Raw genomic sequence first — 24,888 nt, forward strand, 5'->3', positions numbered from 1 at the left:
AAGAATCCTAAAGCCAATTTGTGCTCTATTAAATATTTCCAAATAACCACACTGAAAAGAAAAAAAACAAGCAAACAAACCCATGCGTATGGACATAAATCAGTCCTCCACACACCTACATAATGCAAAAAGGCATATTACAGATTATGAACTCTGGCAGAAGGAAAGACTGACCCATCAAGGTCTTTAATATGTAGTTAAGATTTCCTACTTTTATGGAGTAGGCCAGCACTGGATCACTGAGCAGAAGATACCCTCACAGCTCTATCTCCCACTGCAATTTTTTAAAAATCTAGTTTTAGCTTGATCCATAGTCCCAAAACCAGGATGCAATGTTCAAACCTCAATCTATAGGCTTCGAAAAAAATCCAGTCTGATGAACATATTTTCTATCCTCAGTTCGCTCAAAATTACTCATGCATATGACTCGAAAGACAGGCTGACAAAACATTCATTAATTGAATGAATTCAGTTACAGAAGCACTGCAAATATGAGAATTATTTTCTACATTATTCTGTCCACATTTCATGTGTATGCTAGTATTCTGTCTCACTTCATTTCTTTTATTACTTGTTTATACAGCACAGCTTAACAGGAGTTTCAGTGTTTACTTTTTTTTGCTAGTGTGAAGATCTCTGCATATCCCTAGTCTTTAGAAAAGTCTGTGTCATGGTTAAGAATAACAATTTAGAAAGACTGTGCAGTGTGAGCTATTCTGGAGTAAGTTACTGTCAAAGTAAGCAATATCAAACAAGTTAAGCTTCAGTCCTTTAATCCAATTCAAGCCAGAATTATGGTGGTTTATATGAATTAATATATGTATATACTGATGCAAGTACACGCTTAGACATACACACGAAGTAAAACCTGTAACTTAGATCCTCATGGAGCCTGGATGCCTAGGATAACGCTAGATCCTGTATTCTCAGGTAATGAGCTGAGGTACATATGAAAAAAAAGATGCAGACCACACATCTGCATTGCCCTGCATCCAACAATATCTGATGGCTGAATTCACAATTCAAAAAGTTATTTCTGTTCAAGAAGAAAGTAACAGCTAGTGAGTAACAGCTAGCCTGTAGCTCATTGTGAAGTATGCAATACTGATACATAACTACCAAAAAACACTATGAAGAGACCACTAGGCTTTACACACTGTGCTTTTGACCCACTACTGCGAAATGATCTTGCAAACATATTCTTCCTTTCCACACATCTCACTTAAGCCAACATATTTGGACCTCTGTCAGTCATATACACATGCACTGTCTAATGTGATATTTCAGCTTTGACGGTTCCAGTATTATTCCAACACTGTAACTGCAAAAAGAATGTGTGCTGTAGAGACTGAAGGTGCTTATATCCTTCATAATGTTTTGAAGCTGCTGGTTCGAGGGGGACCAATTACCTTTGTTTCAGAAACTACTGCTCAGGAAATAAGTGCACTTTTCAATTATACATTTATCACCATGTAACAACAGCGTAATGTTTAAGATGAAGAATCAGCCTTTGTATATAATACATTAACTATGCACTGCAGGATTGGGAGAAAGATATCGTCCACCTGTGGTAAGTTCTATAGCATCACGTTTTACTCGAGTGATGATGCACAGCAGGGCATACAATGCCCCACGCAAGCAGAACTGCTTAACTCATCAAACATACACACCGGTATTTAGTATAAGGTTTTTCAGACTTAAGAGAAGCATATAATATAAGTTTTCATCCTTCACTCAAAATATAGTGATTTAGATTTGTTTTCTACTATTTCTGAATCAGCCCAGGAAATAATACCCTCATGTTTTCCAAAGAAAACTTGCCTTCATTTATTAGTCATTCAATATTTGTGCAAGATTCACTGCCACAGCCACCCTGAGAGGCGTCCACACTGCCTGGCAGCTCTTAGACCCCAGCAGCTGGAGTGGTGGAACACAACGCGGTAGCACTGCCCCCTCTTCTGGCCGGCAACACCCCTTCTGCCTCCCGGGGCTGGGATCAGGGGCCTCCCCGAACCAGAGAGCAGGTGCTAAACTGAGCCCAGACGAGGCCATAAAAAATATTAGAGGGCTGGAGCATCGCCTAATATGACAACAGGCTGAGTTGGGCTTATTCAGCCTGGAGAAAAGAAGGCTCCAAGGAGACTTTATAGCAGCCTCCCAGTACTTGAAGTGGCCCTACAGGAAAGTTGTGGAGGGACTCGTTATCAGAGTGCAGGGACAGGACAAGGTGGAAGTTTTTAAGACAAAAGAAGCAAGATTTAGATTAGATCTTAGGAAGAAATTTTTCACTTTGAGGGTGGTGAGGCGCTGGAACAGGTTGCCCAGAGAAGCCGTGAATGTCCCATGCCTGAAAATGTTCGAGGCCAGGTTGGATGAGGCTTTGAGCAACCTGATCCAGTGGAAGGCGTCCCTGTCTATGGCAAACGGTTGGAGCTGGATGAACTTTAAGGTCCCTCTGACCCGAACCATTCTATGATCCTATGAACCCCAGCTAGCAGCACTAGAGGCAGAGGTGGTGACTGTCCCACTCTTTCATGGCCCTCTGCTTCCAGAGGAATGCACACAACCAGAGAACCACCTGCTGTGCAAGCACAAATTTATGCTCAGTTAAGTTTTTGAACTCAAATTCTGTGCAGCGGCAAAGTAGAAAGGCAAGGTCTGGATTTTTCAGCATCTGTCACGCACACCTCCTCCAGCAACTCATTGGCAGATCACTTACTGCTGCCTCACCATCCTCTGTACCAGCACAGCCCTTGTGCCCCTCACACAACATACAAGGTGCTAGAACAAGAGCTGAAGCAACTGGATTTTTATTAGAATGTTACTTGAACCGTGTACTAACACCTCTGGGATGCCACCAAGCAGACACAGAGACATATTGGAAATCCCACTGGACAGGCGTCCGTGCTGCAGTCAGCAGGTGGCACCACGGACTCACCTGCAGCACCTGCGCTGGAACCTCCCAGCTGTTTCAAACTTGGATTTATGCAAGCTCAGTCCCTCGCAACCAGTGAAACAGGTTTACAGTCACTGGTGAGGAATAATGAACTATACAACACCTTCTGAAGATCAGAATCAGCCTGGAAATATTTCAGGCAAATTCAACTGAAAATAGCAAGGAGATAGGAGAGCAATTATTTCAAGAATTCTTTCCTTTGAGAAGTTCTCTTGCCAAAAAATTAACCAGCTTTTAGCATTTCCCCACATCCCCGTAGGGCCAGAACACGCTAGATAGCATCAGTGCCAACAGCGTTTAACTGCCTGCTTCCTATAACTACTCTGAAGAGTTTAATTTAGTTTATAAAAAAATACAATAACCCAATCTTATATGCAAGAAAAAAATCCAAACACTAGAGATACCAAAGCTTGTCAGTTATGACTGAAGAATTAGGTAACTATACACAAAATTCTGACTAGCGTAACATTTTGAATAGTTACCAAAGGTAGTAAGGTGGATTCCAATACCAGAGCCAAGAGATAACAGATGAAGTCATCAGAAGCAGATTCAAAACAAACAAAACGAGATCAGCCATGCATAAGGTGTTAAGGTGGCTGTGGAATGTACAGCACCCATAGTGTCTTTCCTATGGTAAAAGCTTACATGTGTTCAAAAGCAATCAGCTATGAATACTTGGAACAAAAATGCATTAAATTTATTATCTCTAGCTTAGGAATTCCCTAAGCTGCAAATCCCTGAAGACAGGGCTGGGTCACGGAGAAGTACCCCTGTACATAATTACACTCCTCCACGGGCACTCACGAGGAACCTAGGGCACGAGTACAGGTGGAGAGCAGCAGCAGCACCTTGCACCTGAGGAAACTGCACAGTACAGGGTAAGAAGAACCAGGCAAACTACCAGTATGATCAAGGGCTTTCTCCTGTCCAGGGGCACTCGAGACTGACATGGTGGCCCAGCTTAAGGCTTGGTATCTTAGAGAGACGAGACGCTGAAGCAGATGAATATTTCATAATAGCCACACTGGATCATAAAAGGTAAAATGAGTAACAGATGTATGGCAAAGATGTAAAATGCTTTGAAGTGCTGGAGCACGGAGGGGAGGAACAGACAGGCGAGTGTGTAAAGGCACTTATTTGCTACGTTTATAGCTGTAGTTAGTTACCTTTTAAACTCATCGTGATAAAATTCAGACTTGCACGTCACCATCTCACTGGCTTGACTGTCATCACGACTCCTGACCCCGCCAAATACATAAAGCTCAGAGGCAACTCCACAGGCCACTGCCCCAAATCTGACAATTCAAACGAGAAAAAAAATTACAATAGATCAAAACTATTTCAGTCATTATTCTGAACTGTACCCATTTTTCACTTTTTTTTGTTTTTCATTTATATACATGCACACACCCCTTAAATGTTCAACAATATGAGTCATGACTGTGAATTACAAGCACCTAGTTCAGATCACGTGAAAGAACAAAGAAGCAAAGTATTTATCTCTGGAAAAAAAAATCTGAAGTGCCAATTTCTAGTTTTCATTTGCATCAGGAAAGTATTGCTTGTAGCATCAAGACTTTATTTCTACAAAATTCTTATTCCTTGCTTGGATGCTTATCTTTATTCAGCCACACGCTGGCATTTTAACTACAGGCCACTATGACTCAGAAAGACAACATGAAATTCATAGGTCTCTTTAACAGCCATCTTCAGTGATTCATCAGAGAAAGGGCAACCTTTCCAGACTGTTAAAGGTCGTACACAGCAATCTAGTTCCCCCTTTCCATTTTCACTCACCTTCTCTCTTTCAGAGGACAGATTGCTGTCCACTGCTGAGTTCTAGGGTCATAACACTCAACAGATTCAAAGAGTTTTCCATAGGAGCCTCCACCCATTGCATAGATTTTCTTCTTCATAGCTGCATAGCAGCCAATCTTGTGGAAAAAAGAAAAAGTGCATCTACAATTACACACATGCACAGCATCAAAAGCTAAAAACTAACTATATACACATACACATACGTATGTATTTGGGTTGTCAAAAAATTCTCAGCTAGAGTTTTGATTTGGTATATAAATAAAGAAGCTGCTTTCCTTCATTTCATTTTGAGATTATTTTGCAAATTCTACTGAAACAAAAGGTTGCAATATATAGATATATTGGTATTAACTGTTTAACAATAAGCAATACAATAACATACCGTGTAGTTCTTACCTTTCTAACCATAGTCAAGTCTGGCTGCTTGGTCCAGGTCCGGCTATAAATATCATAGCTCTCCATAGAGATGAGCTCCCTTTCACCGTCCTCACCTCCCAGAATATACAGTATTCCATCAATCTCTACCACACCAAAATTATGTCGTGCCTAAGGAATATTGATAAAGTCAACACTGTAAACACAACTGCTATTGTGAATAAATTACTACAATCTGTTTTTCAGCATATCTGTCTGCAACAGGATACCGGCATTCTGTCTGGTTTTTATTTTGTTTTATAAATTGTGAAGTCTTAAACTCCAGAATAAGATAAAACTTCTTCAACTAAACAAAACAAAGGGCATTCAAAGAAGACAGAGCAGCGAAATCAAGAGACCTCACAGAAATCTAAGAGAGCTTGACTGTGTTTCAGTTTGCATAGTAGTGGTCTACACATCGAAGCTGTTGCTTTCAGGTCTTTGCAGTCGCAAGACTTGGACCCATTATCTGTGAAAGGCAGCTCTTCTATTTTGTATGGAGGAGCACAGCTACCCTCAGTTTTATTCAGAGTAATGCACTATAACCACAAATGTGGCCAAAACTACAGGCCTTCGCCAACCAGAGACTAATGAGGAAAATCCTGTGGGAAACAATTTCTTAATATAATAATTACCCTACGCTGATTCAAGAAGATAAAAACACAGGTGTAATAAGGAAGTATGTTTACAAATAATAAACTGTTATTTGATGGAATGCAAATCTTAAAGAAACATTAACTTAAACCAAACTTGAATATGTCTCTGCAAGCCACGATCTGTATGTTAGCCAGTCCTCTGTCCCTCTCTTCTGCGCAGCCCAATCCCTTTACCCTTATAAAAGCTTTCTTGTGTACAACACAAAGAAAACATATACTGGCCTTCTACAAATACGCATATGGAGAATATTAAGTATATGACTGATTCCCTGAACTGCTGCAATTTTGTAGTTCAGCTTTACATCTAGCTCTTGACCAACAGTTTTGTTTTTCCAAATTCAGAAGTCATTGTCAGAGCACAAGTATAACAAGAGGATATAAACAGAAGGCAGTCCGTAGCACAATTCTGAATGTGTAACACGCAAGTGATCAGAAATTCAAAGTAAAATTTTGTAGAACAAGAGGAATGTTTTGTCAAGTTAGACAGTGATCTTGCCTCATTCATTGGTGGTAAGGAACTCCATGAATTGGTATCTGGATCATATTTCTCTCCAGAGCTTAGTGTTCCCTTGTTTTCATCCTGACCACCAAGCACAAATAAAAATCCTTCTGTAAAACAAAACATGGTATGATCTTAAAAACAGGATTCACACTTGTACACTGAGCAAGATAACACGACTGGCGAGTTGTATCCTGGAATTCACTAAGAGATTCAGACCAGCCACAAGTCAGACTCTGGACTGGAGAAGGTAAAGCACGTATTTATAGTGGACTCAATTCTAGCACTGTAGATAATCAACATATTCAGTGATGCAGCAGCTAGAACTTACGTAAAACATTAAATACTCCTGGAGAGACAGATGTAGCAGATTGCCACAAAACACTGGAGGAATAGTGATTTTAAGAAACTCAGATGACAGGGATTTTCACAGAATAAAGTAAAGTTTTGGGCAGACAAAGGGGAAGCATGAAATAACCCCAGTGCAGTCAATCTTTAAGAATAAAAGTCTTATTATAAACTGTATGTCAGATTTTGAGGCACTGGTGAGTTTTCATAATATTGACTTTACAAATACAAAGTTCCCCTTTACCTGCTGACAGTACTCCATGATTGATCCTTGGAATACTCATAGGAGCAAGTTCAATCCAGAGCTGTCTATTGGGATCATAAAGAGGACACATACACCGCATCACTGAGGTTGGTTTCCGTGATCTGAACACAGGGTGGGGAGGGAACAAACAGAAAACAGAAAGACAAGACAGTATTTTAAGAGTTCACTGTTAACCACTTGTGTCTGAAACTTGCTTGCTCATGATTTAATATATATTCACAAAGTGTGGCATTCTTCTGGTAAGACCACCTCCAAACCAAACGTGTCTAAGTTTACTTTTGTACAAAAGCAGATGCACTTCATTCATACTGTATCTGCCTGTAACATTTTTTTTATGAAGGAACTTTGAACAAAACAAAAAGAACTGACAGAGTATTAGTAACGTCTGAATAAATGGACCCACAAACTGATGCACAAAATGTTATTTGAGTATTTTATCACACTTTCATAAAGAGCAAACATCTAAGCACTAAACTTATTTGAACAGGACAAAACCTCATCCTCTACTTCAAGGGGTACTCAAGAAGAGACAGGGATTATTTTGTGGAATAGGGATTTTCACCTGGCATCTCATTTTCTGGAGCCACAGCTATTACCAACAAAACAGTTTATTACAGATGCTCTTCAGATATTTAGAAAAGTGTTTCTCCAACATTCTGTGCTTATTTTGAGTAAAGTCTACTCAGTTTAACAAAAAACAACAGCCAATACTTAATAAACACATCCTACCCTGTGCTGAATGTCAGAAAAATATCACAAAATAATTATTTATTGCTGAATCATTCACAAAGGTATTTCAGGCGTATCTGATCAACTCAAAACCAAACTCAAACGATAGAGTAATAAGCCCCTTAGGTGCACACATTCCCTCCACACCGTGTTTTCAGACATGTCATGAATGCCAGACACCTGTATTTTTAGCAGCAGTAACGACCTGTGATGCCACTACATACTTACACTCGTTCTTCTCCACCAACAGTCACTATACACTCTGAGTAACCCCGGGGCTTGAAGGAGGCCAGCATTGCCTCTCCCTGCTGGGGCGGTGTGAGGGGAATATTGTTGCACTCTTTGACAATTTCCCGTACCAGTGGGTCGCTCATCATCTGCTCACGTAAATAGGCTGCATCTAAGCCCGAAACCCACACTGCTGACATGACATCCTTCATGTGAACCTATAAAAAGAGATAAATGCCAGAAAATCCCCCAGGCTTTACAGAACAGCATTAAGGAACTAGTACATACAGATACTTCCATATTCATCAAAAATCTTAGAAGAGTATTTTTGGTATTTGGAAGTAATAACAAAATTCACAACACAATGTTATTAAGAAAATGCAGGAAGTCTTCAAAGTTTCACTACAAACATGCTACTTGCTTTCTCTGTAGCGAGACAAGATTGTATCGTCAAATGCCAGAAAGGTACCTTTTTTTTTCCTAATATCTACTAAATAATAAAGGTAGTGGATGATACATCATCAACACAATTTCCACCCTTCTACTGCAACCCCACCATCTGCCTTTCAGGCAAAATTTAACTAATTCTGATTAAGATTAGCCTTGCAAGAAACATGTCTATTTAAGTTCCCACTGATTAGAACACACACACTGATTCGGAACACATTAAAAATATAAACATTTAGATGTCCTGACCTTTCTCGATTCTGAATCGTGAGAAATCCACCTAATGACCGCTTCAAAGACATATCTTTCATTTCCAACATTGAGCTTCTCCATCGACAGCACTTCTTTCAGTTTTTGAGGTGTCAGTTCCAAGAATTCCTCTGTGCTGCTGACATCTCGAAAGTGAGTTTCCAGATACTCCGAGGCAAGGTAGTGAACATGATGCAAACAATAGTGCAGTGCAAAGTCCCGGATACCGATACAGTTCTCAGCAGCTATGCAACCTTCTAAAAACTCACAGCAGAGAGTTTTTAAGTCTGTAAGCAACAGGAGATCAGCAGCCTGTACCACATCTTGGATAGTTTCTTCATTTAGCCTGATCTGCAAGAATTAATTCAGAAGTTATAGCTACTATCACTCATCTCTTTCATGACATGTCCGTGTTCATCACAGTGATTCTCAGTAGCTGAAAATGGAATATTAACGGCAATGTAAAAACTATGAGAAATTGACATGACTACTACACATTTATAAATTAACACACAGATGGAAAGACTTTTGCTGACAGAAGATGTCAAGAAGAATTTTGTGCCTGAAGTAACCATACAATTGGTCATCTAATCTGGGAACCCAGTTTGAGTTTTGCTGTAATAAACAAACTTTTAAAATGTATGCCCAGAAGAGAATTTCAAGACACATCTACCTTTTCTTTTTTCTGCTTAAATTCATTCAGCAGTCTCAATCTGGTTCCAAACCAGGCACACCAACTTTAATTCCTGCTAAGGCTACTGGCACAAAGATCCAAAGGGGCCTCCTGTCAGCAGCAAGAGGCTGGAGAGCTGGGCATGAGGGTCAGGAAGGGAGGATGCCTGATTCACTGCAACAGTCAATGATGCAGCCTCAATCTCTACTGCTATCAAACCAGTTCTCTGTTAAGAGTTGTCAAAGACTGCGTGTTTTAGAAGTAGGTTACTGACAGTAACCACAAATTTTAATACAAATATTTGACATTGACTCTTCTGGAGTCCTCCCTCACTGCACAAGAAGAGTAGAGACAAGTCCTACAGAGTCCACTGCCTCTACTTTCCATGCAGAGCCCCAGAACGATATATGTTGCTTTGTGTAAGTTTTATCACAGATCTTTATGCCTCGACAGGTTTATCTTTCAGGATAGCAATACCCAGATTATTTTGCTAAATAGTCCAATTTATGCCTAGTTTCTATTAATACCATACCTGCCCACTGAAGATGTAATCTAGTATCTCTTTCATGATATCAACAGATATCCCTTCAAGTTCAATCTTGTATGTTGAGCCATCATCCTTTGGAGGATTATAATTCAGTTTTGTTCTAAGAGAAGAGAAAACAAAACAGAAAGCTCACAACCTGGGCATTGCTTGCTCTCAGTTTTCTGAGGAAACAAACACTATTTATGGATCACCTGAGGTATAACAGAGTTGTTAAAACCTTGCAATACGGCGTGAAAACTGCCTCTTGAATTAGCATGAGAAGGATTTCTGTATGGTCTCTAATACTGCTCACCACATTTGCAAATTGAACAAATACATGAGCCTTGCAAACTACCCATAGCAGAGTCAAACTAATTTTTCCCAGCTCATTCATCACAAGCATTGAGGTTCAGAGTGAATTTTTTCAAACAGAGCAACAGCTTTGCTAACACATGAAACACAAAAATCTGCTTTGATAAAGGTGGAAAAAAGACCCAAACAAAAGAAGTTTACCAAGAAAAAAATTACACTGAGGAGATGCAATCAGAATAAATGCTGGCAGCACAAATATTTGGATTGCGTTACCATTTTGTGTAGTTTATGATGTTATCAGCCTAATGCTATGCCTGGCTGTACCAAACTATGTGCTCACAGTCGTAAGGAAATAGCCCATGTGCTGTTCAGACAAGCTTTAAATATTCATCTGCATCAGCGGACACTTCACTTATGAGCAATTTCTTTAAATATACCAGGAACATTTTGATGTGCCTTTGAACAGAACAGAGGGAGATTGAGGGAAAAGATGACACAGCTTTGCTTTCCATTATCTGTTAGTGCAAACGCTTCTTCCAGGAAAGACAACTTCAAAAGGGAGCAGTGTCCACCAGTCAAATGAAAACAGCCACAAGAGCTAAAAGACCAGCTTGAATATATTTTTTTCCATATTTTAGGCAACAATGAAGACATTGTATAAAGACCAGAAAATTTGTTTCACTGCCTCTGTATATATATTACAGTGCAGAAAATAAAAATTACATTTTTATATTCATTTGAATATATTCTTATAAATAATTACTTTCTTAATGTAACAAGCTGTGGCTTTGCCCAGCTGAAAGTGTCAGTGTTCTGCTACCCACACTCATACTAAGTAAATCCATAAACAGGACTTAGCTTAAGAGTTGCTTCAGGTACTCATATCAGAATAAATCAGTTCCTCACAAAATAAGATGTAACTGACATCAAATAAAATCTCAGCCTATAAGGAGATATTTTTAAGTGTGAATAAGGATGATTATTTTAGCCCTGAAGTTAATTATATTTGTGCTTTTGTCTTCGTATTGTTTTTCTGTGCCATAAGAGACCCATTGTCAGCGAGCAGAACACTCTGGGAGATAATGCTGCTGTGATGCGTACGCACGGCTGTACAAGCTCTGGAGCAGAGTTGCTTCATTCTGTGCTTCTGCAGCACCTAGCATAAGTTATAATACAAATAATAAAAATAACAATATAATATGGATTAGGAAATCATTTACTTCCTAACACTTGGAAGGAGATTAGAAAAAATAACCCTACATGATTTCCAACAAAGCATGTGCTGCAATAGCAGACATTGATCTGCAAATTGTTAGTTGAAAACTTCTAAACCAAATACAGAGCTTAAGCAATCCTGTAAAACATGCATCCCAACTCATGCCATCCGCAAATACACAGAGGAACATGTGTTTTCAACCCTATGCCAGTATCGAGGCTTCTTTACACTCATTTTCAAGCCTATCCAAACTACCTCAATTTTAATTATGTCGACTACACTCAAGTTTTGGGTTTCTTGGTTTGCAACGAAAACTACATCTTGTTTCCTGATATGAAACTGTTTTCTTTTAGTTTAACATAAAATACATTAAGGTTTGCAGGTCTGGCTTCCTTCACCAGAACAGAGAGACAGTCATATGGTATCAGTGTTTCATGTGTATCAAATACCCATGAGCAGTTGGTGTGGTCAAATACCTACACAGAACCTGGGTAGTCCAACACACGTGAGACTTAAAACAGATGTCAGGCACAGAATAAACTCAAAGTGTGTGCAACACACTGTTGCACACCAGCACTAATGGGGAAATTAGGGAAAGGCCTAGTGCTCCTTATCATTAACTTTCATCTTAGCATCACCTGTTCACACCCAAGCTAAATCACCTCTTGCGTGGACTTAATACTGACACCTCCTAGTAACAAGAAAGTATTGTTCAGAGGTTTTGGGTCTTATCAGGCTAGATGTTCTAATTACTGTGTACTACTTCAGGCATCAACAGTTGTTAACCTGAATAGAAACAAACCAAGCACCGATGCAAGCCCAAAACACAAACTCAAAGCAGAAAAGTAATCTTGAGAACAAATCAATTGGTTTCCAAGTTATAGATACTCATATGTCTACACCTTACACAAATGCACCCTAATTCAGACTAAGCTTTGCTCCTCTCATGCGTCCTGAGAAGCTGTAGTTATCTGTTACACAATTTTTATTTGTCAGTTAATAAACTACTAGGTTATTTTGGTACAAAGATTTCTGAGCTAAGACATCATAACCATTCCCAAATAGCAGCTGGAAGTACTTCTTGTCGCTCAAATCAAGTATACATGATGGCTGCTGGCTGTTTGGCCCAGGCAAGGAAAAAACTGATGCAAAGACACATTATAACCAAGTCTGGGGCTGGAAGAGTTTCAGATAAAGTTCTGAGTCTAATGTGGAAAAAAGCTGAAGGATGAGAAAAAAGTAGGAGGTATGTAAGCAGAAGGCAAGGAGCCATGCCTCACCTTGCATCATCCAGCATCAGTTCTTACCTGCACCTACACCTTGCTTGCAAACTGAGGTCTGGGCACTCTTGTCATAACACATGCAACAGACGGAATGAGAGTTTCAAAACACCTTTGTTCCCAGTTCAGAAAGACAGAGCAGATAGCATGGTGTAAAATACTTAGCCCTGGTCCTCCACCAAATTTCTCTTTAGAAAAGTGTTTCCTGCTAAGCTTAAGCAGAGGGTATCTAATCTGTTGGTATCATAGTATCAGATAGAATATAGATAGGGTTGGAAGGGACCATAAAGATCATCCAGTTCCAACCCCCCCACCATGGGCAGGGACACTTCCCACTAAACCAGGCTGCCCAAGGCCCCATCCAACCTGGCCTTGAACACCTCCAAGGATGAGACAGCCACAACTAATATCTAGCCTAAATCTGCCCCTTTCCAGTTTATACCCGGTCCCCACAAGCCTTTATGAATATCCCCTCTCCAGCTTTCTTGTAGGCCCCCTTCAGGTACCGGAAGGTTGCTATAAGGTCTCCTCTGAGCCTTCTCCTCTCCAGGCTGAACAAGCTCAACTCTCTCAGCCTGTTCTCATAGGAAAGGTGCTCCAGCCCTACAATCATCTTTGTAGCTCTTCTCTGGACTTGTTCCAACAACTCCATATGCTTCTCACATTGAGGATTCCAGAACTGGACACAGTATTCCAGATGAGGTCTCACAAGAGAGGAATAGAGGGGCAGAATCACTTCCCTCACCCTGCTGGCCACGCTTCTTTTGATGCAGCCCAGGATACGGTTGGCCTTCTGGGCTGCAAGCGCACATTACTGGCTCATGTCAAGCTTCTCATCGACCAGCAGCCCAAGTCCTTCTCTGCAGGACTGCTCTCAATCACATCACCTCCCATCGTGTACCGAAAGCAAGGATTGCTGCGACCCAGGTGCAGGACCTTACACTCAGCCTTGTTGAACCTCATGAGGTTCTCAGAGGCCCACTTTTCCAGTCTGTCCAGGATGACATCCTTTCGGTGTGGCAACTACGCCACTCAGTTTGGTGTCATCTGCAAACCTGCTGAGGGTGCACTCAATCTCGCTGTCAATATCATTGATAAAGTTGTTAAACAGCACCAGTCCCAGTATGGAGCCCTGAGGGACACCACCTGTCACAGGTCTCCATCTGGACTTTGAGCCATTGACCACTACTCTTTGAATATGACCATCCAAACAGTTTCTCATGCGCTGTAATGTCCACCCATCAAATCCATATCTCTCCAATTTAGAGAGAAGGATGTTGTGGGGGACTGTGTCAAAGGCTTTACAGAAATCTAGATAGATCACATCCATTGGTTTACCCATGTCCACTGCTGTGTTTACCCCATCATAGAAAGCCACCAAGTTGGTCAGACAAGACTTGCCCCTGGTGAAGCCATGCTGGCTGCCATTAATCACCTCCCTGTCCTCCATGCGCTTTAGCATAGCTTCTAGGAGGATCTGTTCCATGATCTTCCCAGGCACAGAGGTGAGGCTGGCAGGTCAATAGTTCTCAGGGTCCAGTATTGCTTCTCCTCGGGTGGGGATCTCTATCAGCTGGACTAAGGAAGGGTATCCTGGGAAGGATGCTTTCTTTCCGCCATGCTCTTCCTCACAGTGATTTATTCAGCCCATGATTTATGTGGCAGAAAGCTGGAAGCTGAAATCAGCATCCAAGGTGCAGAGACATGCTCAGCAGCAGCACAGCTGCTTCCAACACATGCGTATAAGCGCTTCCTACTCCAGACAACATTTTTAATTATTTTAAAAGGACTCTAAGTTGCCAAACCACAGCAGAAAAGGCTGCCTCAGTTTTCCTTAATTCAGATGAAAGACCAGAATATAAAGATTTAGAAGGAACACCCTCATACACACACACCAACCAGAACAGCCATTAGCTGGGTGCAGAGCACAGCTGATACGCATAAGGAGCTGGTGGAAACAAAACAAGGCAACTTCTTCATCCTGTTTTCTTAAGTAATTTAATTTTGAGCAGCTTAACTCCATACATATTTCAAAAGAAAGTTTTCCATTTTTTAATTAAGACTATCATCATTGTAAGCCAAAATTGCTGCCAGTAACACAAGTAGTGTTCTATAAATACATAGCATTCACCCCAACTCCTAGTATCTGGTGAGGAAAACTGCTTGGCACATGCTGCACCTTGAGGAATTGATGCAAGAACAACTGGGTTTATGCTGTGTTTTGATGTCCTGTGTCTGTGTGACAAATTTAGAATCTGCTCTTCCACATCACTTAAAGAATACAATCCTAATGAGTCATCTCAAATGACACTACCTAAGGTAGAAGGAGGAAAAAAAAATCCAGTACCTCTTCTGTATATGTAAGCAACAATACAAGCAACGTGAATAGTTAAAATGAATAAAGAAGAAATGCTGATATTGCTAGGAGTCACAACTCACATCTAACGACATAAACCAGATTCAATTTTAAAAAACCCCAACAGATAATCTAAGACTGTCCACAGTTCTTGTTAAAATTAAGATGGATCTCCCAACTTGCCTTGCATTAGAACTGAAAAAACCCAAAGAAAAACAGTCATACTCCCAACTTTTCAGTTTACAGGAGAGGGAAGAATAACTTTAAAAACCCCAAGCAAACAAAAAAACAACAATCAAAATGAAAGCCAAACCAAACAATTCAGCCGCCACCAATAAAGCTGCTTTCCTGAATCACACATAATTCAGTGGGAATACTTTTATCTTTAGAATCTCAGCCTTATTTGTGAACTATTATGAAAAGATAAACCATGTATTTCCACAACAGTGACGTAAGTTACAAAGAGAAAGGTATAACTCCCAGAATGCTTTAATCCTTAAAGCACTGGTATATGGGTATCTAAACAGGTAAAAAAAACAACTGTCTGCAAAGGCTTTGCCTTTCTAAGTGAGAATGCTCTGGACCACATCCACTTCCGGCAGGTTTGTGATACTGACAGTAACCAACAATCAGAAAATCTGGGAAACAAAAGACAGATGCTTTGGTTTTGATGCTTTGCAACACAACACTTCTTACCTGTACTCCCATCACCACACTGCAAGCAATGCATTCTGCTGACCTACTTTCAGAGCTGTAGCCGGGTGTCGGGAACAGCACTGCAGGAGGCAGGAGGGAAACACTTTGCTTTTTGAAAGGAGCCGTCTTTCTAAACTAATGATTTTGCTCCAGGTAAACCATAAGGGCTGCTCTGCACAAGCTTCACCAATATTGCCACCCCAGCAAACCTTAGTGTTAGAGTAGCAAAGCCATCCTTCCAAAACAAGGAGTAATAAAACTGGAGTTTGATGATATATCCTTCACCTATGCCCGCGTTTGGGCATTCTCCAGAGAGCATTAGCATTTTAAAATGAAGTTATATCTCCAACAGAGGTTTCTAGCAAAGACACGCACCAAACCTGAAACATGCTCACAAGGATGAGTCAGTCCTAAAAATGACAAGCAAGTACTTTGAGATTTTGCCTGAGTAAGGAGAAAACTTTAAAATTCTGCTTTTCATGTGAACATAAGGTCATTTTAGCCTCCTCCTGACCTGGGCTTCCTTATGTAGGCTTGACTCTTTCAAGTACAGGCTCTCCATGTTTAATTATGTCCTACTTACGATTGACCATTTTAATGGCAAAGTTTCTTCATTTGCCTGCCTTTATCCCTGCAACATTTTCTCCCATGAAGGCTGGTCTCTCTGCGTGTAAATAACCTTAATAATCACATTATTAAACAGGTCACACAGAAAAGCATGATGCAGCAGTTCACTCCACCCATCGCCATCCTCCAAAAAGATATTTTACAACCAAATCAGAAGGTTTTCTTTGAGGTCGCACCCTGGCCTTTAGCAGCACACATGAAAGACTGCCTTCACCACACCCTGCAAAGGGTGCCAGCTCTCAGATGATTTTGGCTATGCCTCTCGTATGTCTCTCCTCTTAAGATTATCTGTAACTGCAACTTCAGGTCTAAAGGCAAAGGAGTCCGCCTAACAGCTCAGCACAAAAATCTGCATAAGCCGCTTTGCTTGGTCTAAGGGAAACAACTAGGAATAAACTTTCCAATAGATGAAAATATTAAGTCAGGTGAAAATGTAAGTCCTTCACCATAAGGAAGAAAACAAAGCAATCCCTTCAGCAGCAGCCCAGGGGAGAAGTACAGGGCTCATGGGCTTCACTCAATGAAGAGCTTGTTTACTCTGAAAATCTGAAGTTACTGTTACTACACTGAGTTCATCTCAACTGTAATCTCAACTGGAAATCTACTCTCAACTAGCACTTGCCTGAACATGCGAGTTAGCCCAAAGACGACAGAACACACGCTTAACAAACACAAGCCCCAGAATGGACTCTTGGAGCTTCTCAGCAGCAGGAAGTACCTGCCATTTCATCTGACTTTAGCTTATTTTAGCTAACTTGGAAAAGAAACAAGTGACTGTGCCAGCTGAGCTTACAAGCAAGCCAAGCACAAGGAAAGTAGATGAGCTGGCTGCTAGGCTCTGATGGTTTGTGCCATGCACTTCGCATGCAGCTGAGCAGACATGGTCCAGCAGCAAGATGATCAGATCTTCTCACAGGAAGCACAGATCTATTGTGTACCTTCCTGTATTGGAAATATCTGTCACTGGATCTAGAAAGGTGGGTTTGAGTTCTTTCTTTCTTGTTTTTTTAAAAGGTGGGGAAAAAATATCTAATCTTTATTCCTCAACAGGCAGCAGCTTAGCTCACATAGAACACTCAAAGCATCTCCTCAAGAAGCTAAATCTGTAACACACTCGTGCCATTTTTGTGCTACACATTATACAAGTTCACGCACTAAACAGATGATTCATGTGATTTTCAGTGAAAAACTTCAGTGAAGATTTTCAACATCACTGAAAATTAGCTTTCTACTGAACAGCAGTTCAAATACAGCTTTAAATCAAGAACGAGCTTTATCTTACTTGAAAACGAGTCTTCTTTCAAATTAACTCTGCTTTTAAGCTTGTTTAAAATCCTTTTCCAGAAGGAACAAGTATAGTACCATAGCCATGTTGCTAAACTTAACAATAAATATATTTAAGAAATGCAATGCTGAGTATTGAGTGTGTCTCTAGTAATCCAAACAGGGAGACAGCAGAACTCCAGACACAGGGAGACCTGGAAAATAGAGGTCTGCAAGACTATCGCAGAAAGTGATGACACTGCCAAGAGGAAAAAGGAACTAGGAGCGTGGATTTCACCAGTACAAGAAGGAAAAGCCAAGAGTCTGCAATTCAGAGTACTAACTGTAGCCATAAATAATAACAAGAGCTGTACTAGGCAGCTTAAAGTCACAGAGGAGATGTAAACCGGTGTGCCTGAGGACACAAACCAGAGTAACTACGTGGTATTAAGAACGTACTTCCTTAATAGGCAACAAGTGATTTTGGAGATGTCCGTAACAGTGATTTTTTTGTTGCTTTCTTGGAAATGTTAACCAGTGGCATAGATATGATACATGAGACAAACAGGAGGCAGGAGACTCCCCTATGCATAGGTAACGCTATGTTGGTACTCAGTACCAGGACAGAGAGAAAGCTTTGTACAACATGAAGTACGAGGTCTGAACAGAGAGTGAAGAAATAAATCCTTTAGAAACATTAGTTACTTTTCCTATTTGTCAGCCCACATGAGGCGGAAGTTCCTTTGTAGGTGCAGGAGAGATCAATGCAAACAGAACAGGTTCAGAGAGAAAAAACAAAAACCAAAATACAAATCAAGAATTCCACTCATCAACCCCAGACCTTTCTCCAGACACATGGGCACCTTCAGAACAGCCCTGTTTCAGCCACAAAATACATTTTAAAGCATGCAAGAAAAATTAATAATAAAAAATGAAAGTTTTTGCCAAACACGGCAATTAAAGCAGGTGTAAAGGCAACCTACAGACTATAAACTACCCAGGTGTGCCAAGCAGCTCCGTCCTGCCACACCTCCTTCCACCCCAACTTGCCTTTTACATCAGGCACGCAGACAAACTGTACATCTTCAGATACAAAGAAAGGCCAAGTTCTCCTGTGTAGACAAGATGCTCTGATTTCCAGTTCTCCCTTTGCCTGACGCATAGGAGCAGCCCAACTGTATTTTCTTGCTATTTTGAGCTGGGGAAGAGCCTCATTGCTTCCTCCCTTCAGGTCACGTTTAGGGGCTTGTTGGAGCAGGAATAAAATTAACAACTCTACGTTTAGCCTGGTGTAAATCCCTTTCTAAACTGTAAGTTTTTAACATATCTGTATCACTGTTGGTCTTCAGCTACTCATTCAAACACAACACACGTTCAGGCACTTCTCCCAGGCTGTGCCAGGTAGAGTGTTTCTGGGCAAGGAAACTACTTTGATTTACTACTTCTCAAACTTACAGAGACTTTACAACTCAGTTATTACCAAAACATCACAGATGACACTTTAGTTTCATTAAAAAAAAAAAAAAAACCAAAACCAAAGTTATGCCTAATTTAAAAAACAGCTGTGAAAGCCTGGCAGCAAATCCTGGTCTGATTTGTTTCTGATTTCCTATTGCCAGGACAGCCTATCAAGTTCCCAGGAGACTGCCAGAAACAAACTTTTCATAAGAAACCTTGAAGACAGCATGGCTTCAGATCCTTCCTTGATAACGGAGTTAGCACAACACTGCCCTGCACACCCAGTGAAGAGAGGACAAGCCCTGGCACATGGACAGCCCAATTCAGCTAAACCAAAACTTGGAGTCACAGTGTCCTGTCAACCAAATACCTCCCACTTTCAGCAGTGGTTTGTATTTGTGACTTCAGTACTGGTCCCAAACAGGTTTTTAAATCACCGTAAAAGCTCTCTGTAAATGACAATAAAAACATATCGGTATCAGGAAATAAGCAGCAGAAGCTACTGGCACGTGTTGGCTTCTACCTCACCTTGCTCTACAATATTTGCTGTCTAACAAGTGTGACAAAACCCGCCAGGTCACGCCTTTCCAGTGCGGTGCAGGACAGATGTCCCACCCCATTTTTCACCCCAGCACCTCAGGATGCTCACTGACACATTCACAAAAGGACAGTGTTTCAGCAGATTGTCGTCTCACAGCTTCCACAACAACTCAGAATGCTCCAAGTGCCAGCCAGCAGAGGAAAGGACAGGAGGTCAGCACTGTGGGGTATGTCCCACCACATCTCCATAGAAGTCTTTTTAGGCACTGGCAGAAAGGTTACGGTGTTGGGCCCGTGCAAGGGTCTTACGAGGCTTTAGGGATGTCAGAAGGCTGAACAGCACAAGCAAAAAGATGCAAATGCTGTCACATTATTTCTGACCAAAATTGATTTACAAGCAGTACAGCTATTTACAAGTAAATGGAAGAGAATGTGAACTTGATACCACATTTTCATTTTGGTGTGACTATATTACCTTCATCTGGAAACAAATGAAAACATGGTTACTGGCCCATTACAAAGTTAGAAGAGCCTTGGGGAACAGCATAGCATACATACACCCTATCTGTTATCTTTTCATATTGATGGGCAAAACCCAAAGACAAAACTTGCTGAAGTAACAAAAACATCTTAGTTTGACTTCAGCTACAGCAGCAGAGTCCCTGTGTACCAACCTTAAACTCATCTAAGAATCTGAGCTTAAATCCTGCCGTTGTTAAGGTAGCTCCCACATGCTCCCTGCCATACAGACAGTAAACTCACAAAACATTAAGAGTTGCAAGTTTCAGCTGGCCAGGAACACTCATGCCAGACAGTGACAGATCTGTTCGGATGAGAACATCTGCTGCTGCTGAGGATACCAGGGATACTTGGACCAAACCTATCCTATAAAAGGTTTGCAGATATATGCTACAATTTATGCCAAACTTACTAGTGCAAGCATGGTTTATTCTGGTAAAGGCACTCTTATACCACCATAATTTATACTGGGCTCACAAAATAAGTAAATTAAACCAGGGCAATAGAATTGTATCTACATTAGGGCAGTTGCCAGGACAAAAAGTGCTTTAAAAAAGTGCAGGCTTCTGGCCGATTTGTTACAGCAGAGAAAATCAGGATCTAACCTGGCTCAACTTCAACTTCCCCGTGATGCACAGCAACAACACTTTGAGCCAAACCACACTAAGTCCTATGGCAGCCTCTTCCCGAGGAATCCTCCTTTTCTCAGGACCAGGAACACAACACAAGATGTTGGAGATATGCAGGAAGACTTCTGTGTTTTGCAAATGCCAGGATTTGCTCCAGGGGCATACAGAGGGATTAGATAAACCCATATACATAAGGCAATTCTGTAGGAATTCACACAACCAACTTAGACCTCATTGAGCTACAAGCAACTTGAGGCAAGACCTCAAGAATCAAACTACCACAAAAATTAATTCTTACTGGTCCCACAGACTGAAAATTTATTCATGAAACAGGCTTTTTTTTTTTTCTTTTTCTGTATGTGCAGATGCTAGCCTATGGACAAGAACAGCAGATGAGACCCGTGACACCAGAAACACTTCTATGTGTTTCTGCATCCCCTTCACGTCTTTTGTCCTCTCCCCAGTGAAGCTGCTGTTCTTGAGCTGCGTGGGTAATCCAGTTGCCAAATAACTGGAGGGAAGCCACACCACTATAATTTTACAAGTGTCCTACTCATAACCCGTCGGCCAAACAGCTTCCATGCAAAACTAAAAAACAGGTAACGCTCCTCTCTGCACAAATCCTTCAGCACACACAGACTCTGCTCACACCCAACCACCCCCTCAAAAAATCCATGCCTGCTTTTTTTCCTACTCACACCCTAAACTAAGCATTAATGCAAACCCTACACAGCTTCTGAGCTCGCCCACCAACTTGCCCACAGCCACAATACATAATGACACAGACAGATACATAAAACACCACACAAACTCCGGCTTCCACTGTTTCACTGCTAAGTATGTTTCACATATCCATTCATCTCTCTTCCAAGCTTTACTTCTCAAATTAATTAGTGGATTTTTCTGAGCTTTATATTGGAATTTTTCAAATGAAAGCAACGCAAATCAACTGGTATTTGGAGACTGTATCAGCCTCTGGTACCAGAGCACGCTTTGTAATTGTCTACCCTTAAAAAATCTAAGGACATAAAACTCTTGAGTGTACTGCAACAGCTCTTTAAACTTAAACTGATCCCTTCATTTGGAAAAAAAAACCAAAAATCAAAACAAATACGACTTGCATAGATTAGGCACAGACTGGAGATTACTTTTATCTCCAAAAAGAGCCACTGAAACATTATTTTTGGCTGGAAATGTAATTGCTCCACCATTGGCAACCTACCTGACCGATCCTACCCAATGTGAAGACCCGCTGGACTAAGAAAGAGATCTTGGAGTGACAAAAAGAAGAGACAGGTAGCAGGTAAAAATTAGACTCTGCAAAGGTAGCTAAAAGAAATACGTTTCTTACTGTGCCGTACAAAAACTACGTACGTGTATTTTTGATTCTTTGCAACATGTAAGCCCAAAGAAAAAACATGAGTAAGCTTAAAAAAACAATCCCCAAAACTTAATCATATTTATATATTAATGCATGTAAGCTGCTTTCACACATAGCTAATGAGTTCTTTCATGGGATTTAAACCTGAACAATTTTGAGTTTAAAAAAACCACAACTCTAATGACTACAAGCTCTGTTGCTAATATAGTTATGTCTGGCAGTCTTGCACCTCATACACACTTAACTAATGTTTCCCCTGTACATTTTTCAGAGATGAACAACAAAATGCAATACTTGGATTAAATTCTGTGAAAAGGTACTTCACCACAGAATAATTTAAAATATGTTATAATTAAGCACTTTTTGTTACAGTAAAGAATTGCACATTTCCTGTAAACTCATCTTGCTGGTATAGTAGAACAAGTTTTTCCAACAACATGACCTCTTTCCACCTAGAGCAACCCTTCTGGACGTCAATGTCAGGTAAGCATACAGTCATCTAAAATATCATCAAAAACAACCTAAAAAGCATGCAGGTGCTTTGAAGAGTATTGGATCAATGGCTCATTTCCATTTCACATCTTTGATTTGTCTGTCACCACAGTCTCCCAAAACTGCTTCCCAAGACAAGCAGTGAGAAAAATTATTATTAGTACACAGGCTCCACGGTGCCTTTTCTGCAAATTCTTGTTGACCTTCCTTATCTGTGAGTTTTATTTCATTTTATATTCCTCCCCCGCCAGCTCAACCCACGCAGCAAACTGTTTCTTTGTGTCCACCATCAACACCTATTTAAAAGCTAATTACCAACTTCATATTCTATTTATTTTTAGCTTATTTTTGTACTTGAGAATGTCAAAGTTGACTACAATGGTCACCAAAAATAGCATACTGACTAAAAGCGGATGACGATGTGACACTGAAGCTGGTTGCACATTTTTGGAGAGCAGCACACAAACTGCCCACCCCCACCTAGCGCAAACATGCGGATTTTAGTACAACTTCACAGAAAGTTACACCTGGAAGGAAGGCTCAACCATTACAAAATGTAATGGTTACAGACTTACGACAATCCTGTTTTTAAAGGACACTGAAAGGTCTGCACCAGCTTTTCAGGCCAAGACAAAATTAATGTCTTTATTACCTGCAAATTACAGGACTTTAGAATAAAAACCCTTTGGAATTAACCACTTGTACATTTCGTTTACCCTCTCTGACACGCAGATACGTACTATAAACACCTTCTTACGGAGGGTATATTCTTCTTACTTGATGTCATTGGACTCATCACCACCGGGCACGATGGAGAAGCTTGAACCGCTGCCAGAGGCTGCAGCAAGGCCTCCCATGAATGGGCTTCACCGAGAGCAGAGCCCGGGACCGCTCGGGAGCCGCGACTGTGCTGACACAGCCTGTCCTGCCCAGCCCTCGCTGTCAGGCTGAGCTCGCTGCCGGCAGCCCTGCCAAGATCCAGCTCTCCCAGCACGGCCAAACCTCCGGCAATTCCACGTCCATTGCACAGGAAGAAGGGGACACAGGTTGGGGAGACGAACCGCTACGAGGTTTAATTTAAAAGCTGATGCACTTTAGAATCCGTGATGACCACCCGGAGCCCGAGACACCCGGAGGACGCGACCCGAGGCCTCCCCGCTGCGCGGCTCACGAGGGCACCGGGCGCTGCCCCTGCCCGGGGTTCGCTTCGCCGGACCGGGTGGTTACACTGGGCACTCGGTAGCGCTAGAACTGTTCGCGGCGCCGCTCGCTCAGCCTCCCGACCTCACTCAGCAGCCGCAGTTTTAATGCAGAGGACGCGGCCGCGCCAGACTAGGGGGGAAGGAGCGGGGCAGACGGACAGGAGGCGCGTTCCCGGGGGGCCGAGGCAGCTCCGAAGGGGCAGCTCCGAGGACTGAAGAGCACGGGCAGCCCCGGGGGCAGCTCCAAGGACTGGAGAGCCGGGAGGCACCGGGCATGTCCGGGGCCGGCGAACACCGACAGCTCCGGGAGGTACCGGGCACCTGCAGAGCGGCCTGGCAGCAGCCCCGGGGGACACCGACAGCCCCGGGGCCCCCGCCCGCCGACCCCCCAGCCCCCGACAGCCTGGGCCCTTACGTAACGGCGGCCGCAGGCCCGTCTGTACCTGATGTAGGGGCTGGCGGCCGCCAGGATATTCTTCTGCACGGGGATCTCCTCGCCCTCCAGCACGAGGTGCGCGTCGCAAAAGCGGCTCTCCTCGCGGAAGGAGCTGAGGGCGCGCAGCAGCCGCGCCGGGTGCTGAGGGTCCGACACGGCGCTCGGGCCCGACATGCTGCGAGCCGAGCCGAGCCGAGCCGGGCCGGCCGCTCTCCACCCGTCTCACACCATGGCCGCCCGCCCGCCCGTGACGTCATCGCCCCGCGACACCCCGGCACCGCCCACTCGCCCCCGAGGGGCGGGGCCAGCACCGCCCTGTCCCCTCCTGGGACTGAGTCACAGAGTGGCCGAAGGCTGCGCTGTGGGTGTGTTTGTGGGGGGGGGTGGTGTTGTGGAATCATCAGCGTGAGAAGGAGATGGAGCTCTTGGAACGGGTCCAGAGGGGGCTACAAGGATGGTCAGAGGGCTGGAGCACTTCGCACACAGGCTGAGAGAGTTGGGGTTGTTCAGCCTGGAGAAGAGAAGGCTCCAAGGAGACCTTATAGTGAGCTTCCAGCACCTGAAGGGACTACAAGAAAGCTCCTGTTCACAAAGGCCTGTGGTGATAGGATGAGGGGCAATGGGTATAAACTGCAGAGGGGTAGATTTTGACTGGACACAAGGAGGAATTTCT

General features: G+C 42.3%; 1 protein-coding gene across 1 annotated transcript in view; it reads right to left on the reverse strand.

The window, feature by feature from the left end:
• Positions 1-24,461, reverse strand: part of GAN (gigaxonin) — a 33,881-nt gene extending 9,420 nt beyond the window's left edge. Inside the window, exons 1-9 of the mRNA XM_054079074.1 lie at positions 24,223-24,461; positions 9,815-9,929; positions 8,610-8,960; positions 7,914-8,131; positions 6,936-7,057; positions 6,341-6,453; positions 5,171-5,320; positions 4,754-4,890; positions 4,123-4,251 (exon numbers count right to left, since the gene is read on the reverse strand). Coding sequence (XP_053935049.1) covers positions 4,123-4,251; positions 4,754-4,890; positions 5,171-5,320; positions 6,341-6,453; positions 6,936-7,057; positions 7,914-8,131; positions 8,610-8,960; positions 9,815-9,929; positions 24,223-24,389 — 1,502 coding nt within the window. The 5' untranslated portion in view covers positions 24,390-24,461. The remainder of the gene's footprint in view (positions 1-4,122; positions 4,252-4,753; positions 4,891-5,170; positions 5,321-6,340; positions 6,454-6,935; positions 7,058-7,913; positions 8,132-8,609; positions 8,961-9,814; positions 9,930-24,222) is intronic.
• Positions 24,462-24,888: the final 427 nt, after the last annotated feature.

This window comes from Cuculus canorus, chromosome 13, assembly GCF_017976375.1.
Source record: "Cuculus canorus isolate bCucCan1 chromosome 13, bCucCan1.pri, whole genome shotgun sequence".
In the NCBI taxonomy this organism is placed as follows: Eukaryota; Metazoa; Chordata; class Aves; order Cuculiformes; family Cuculidae; genus Cuculus; species Cuculus canorus.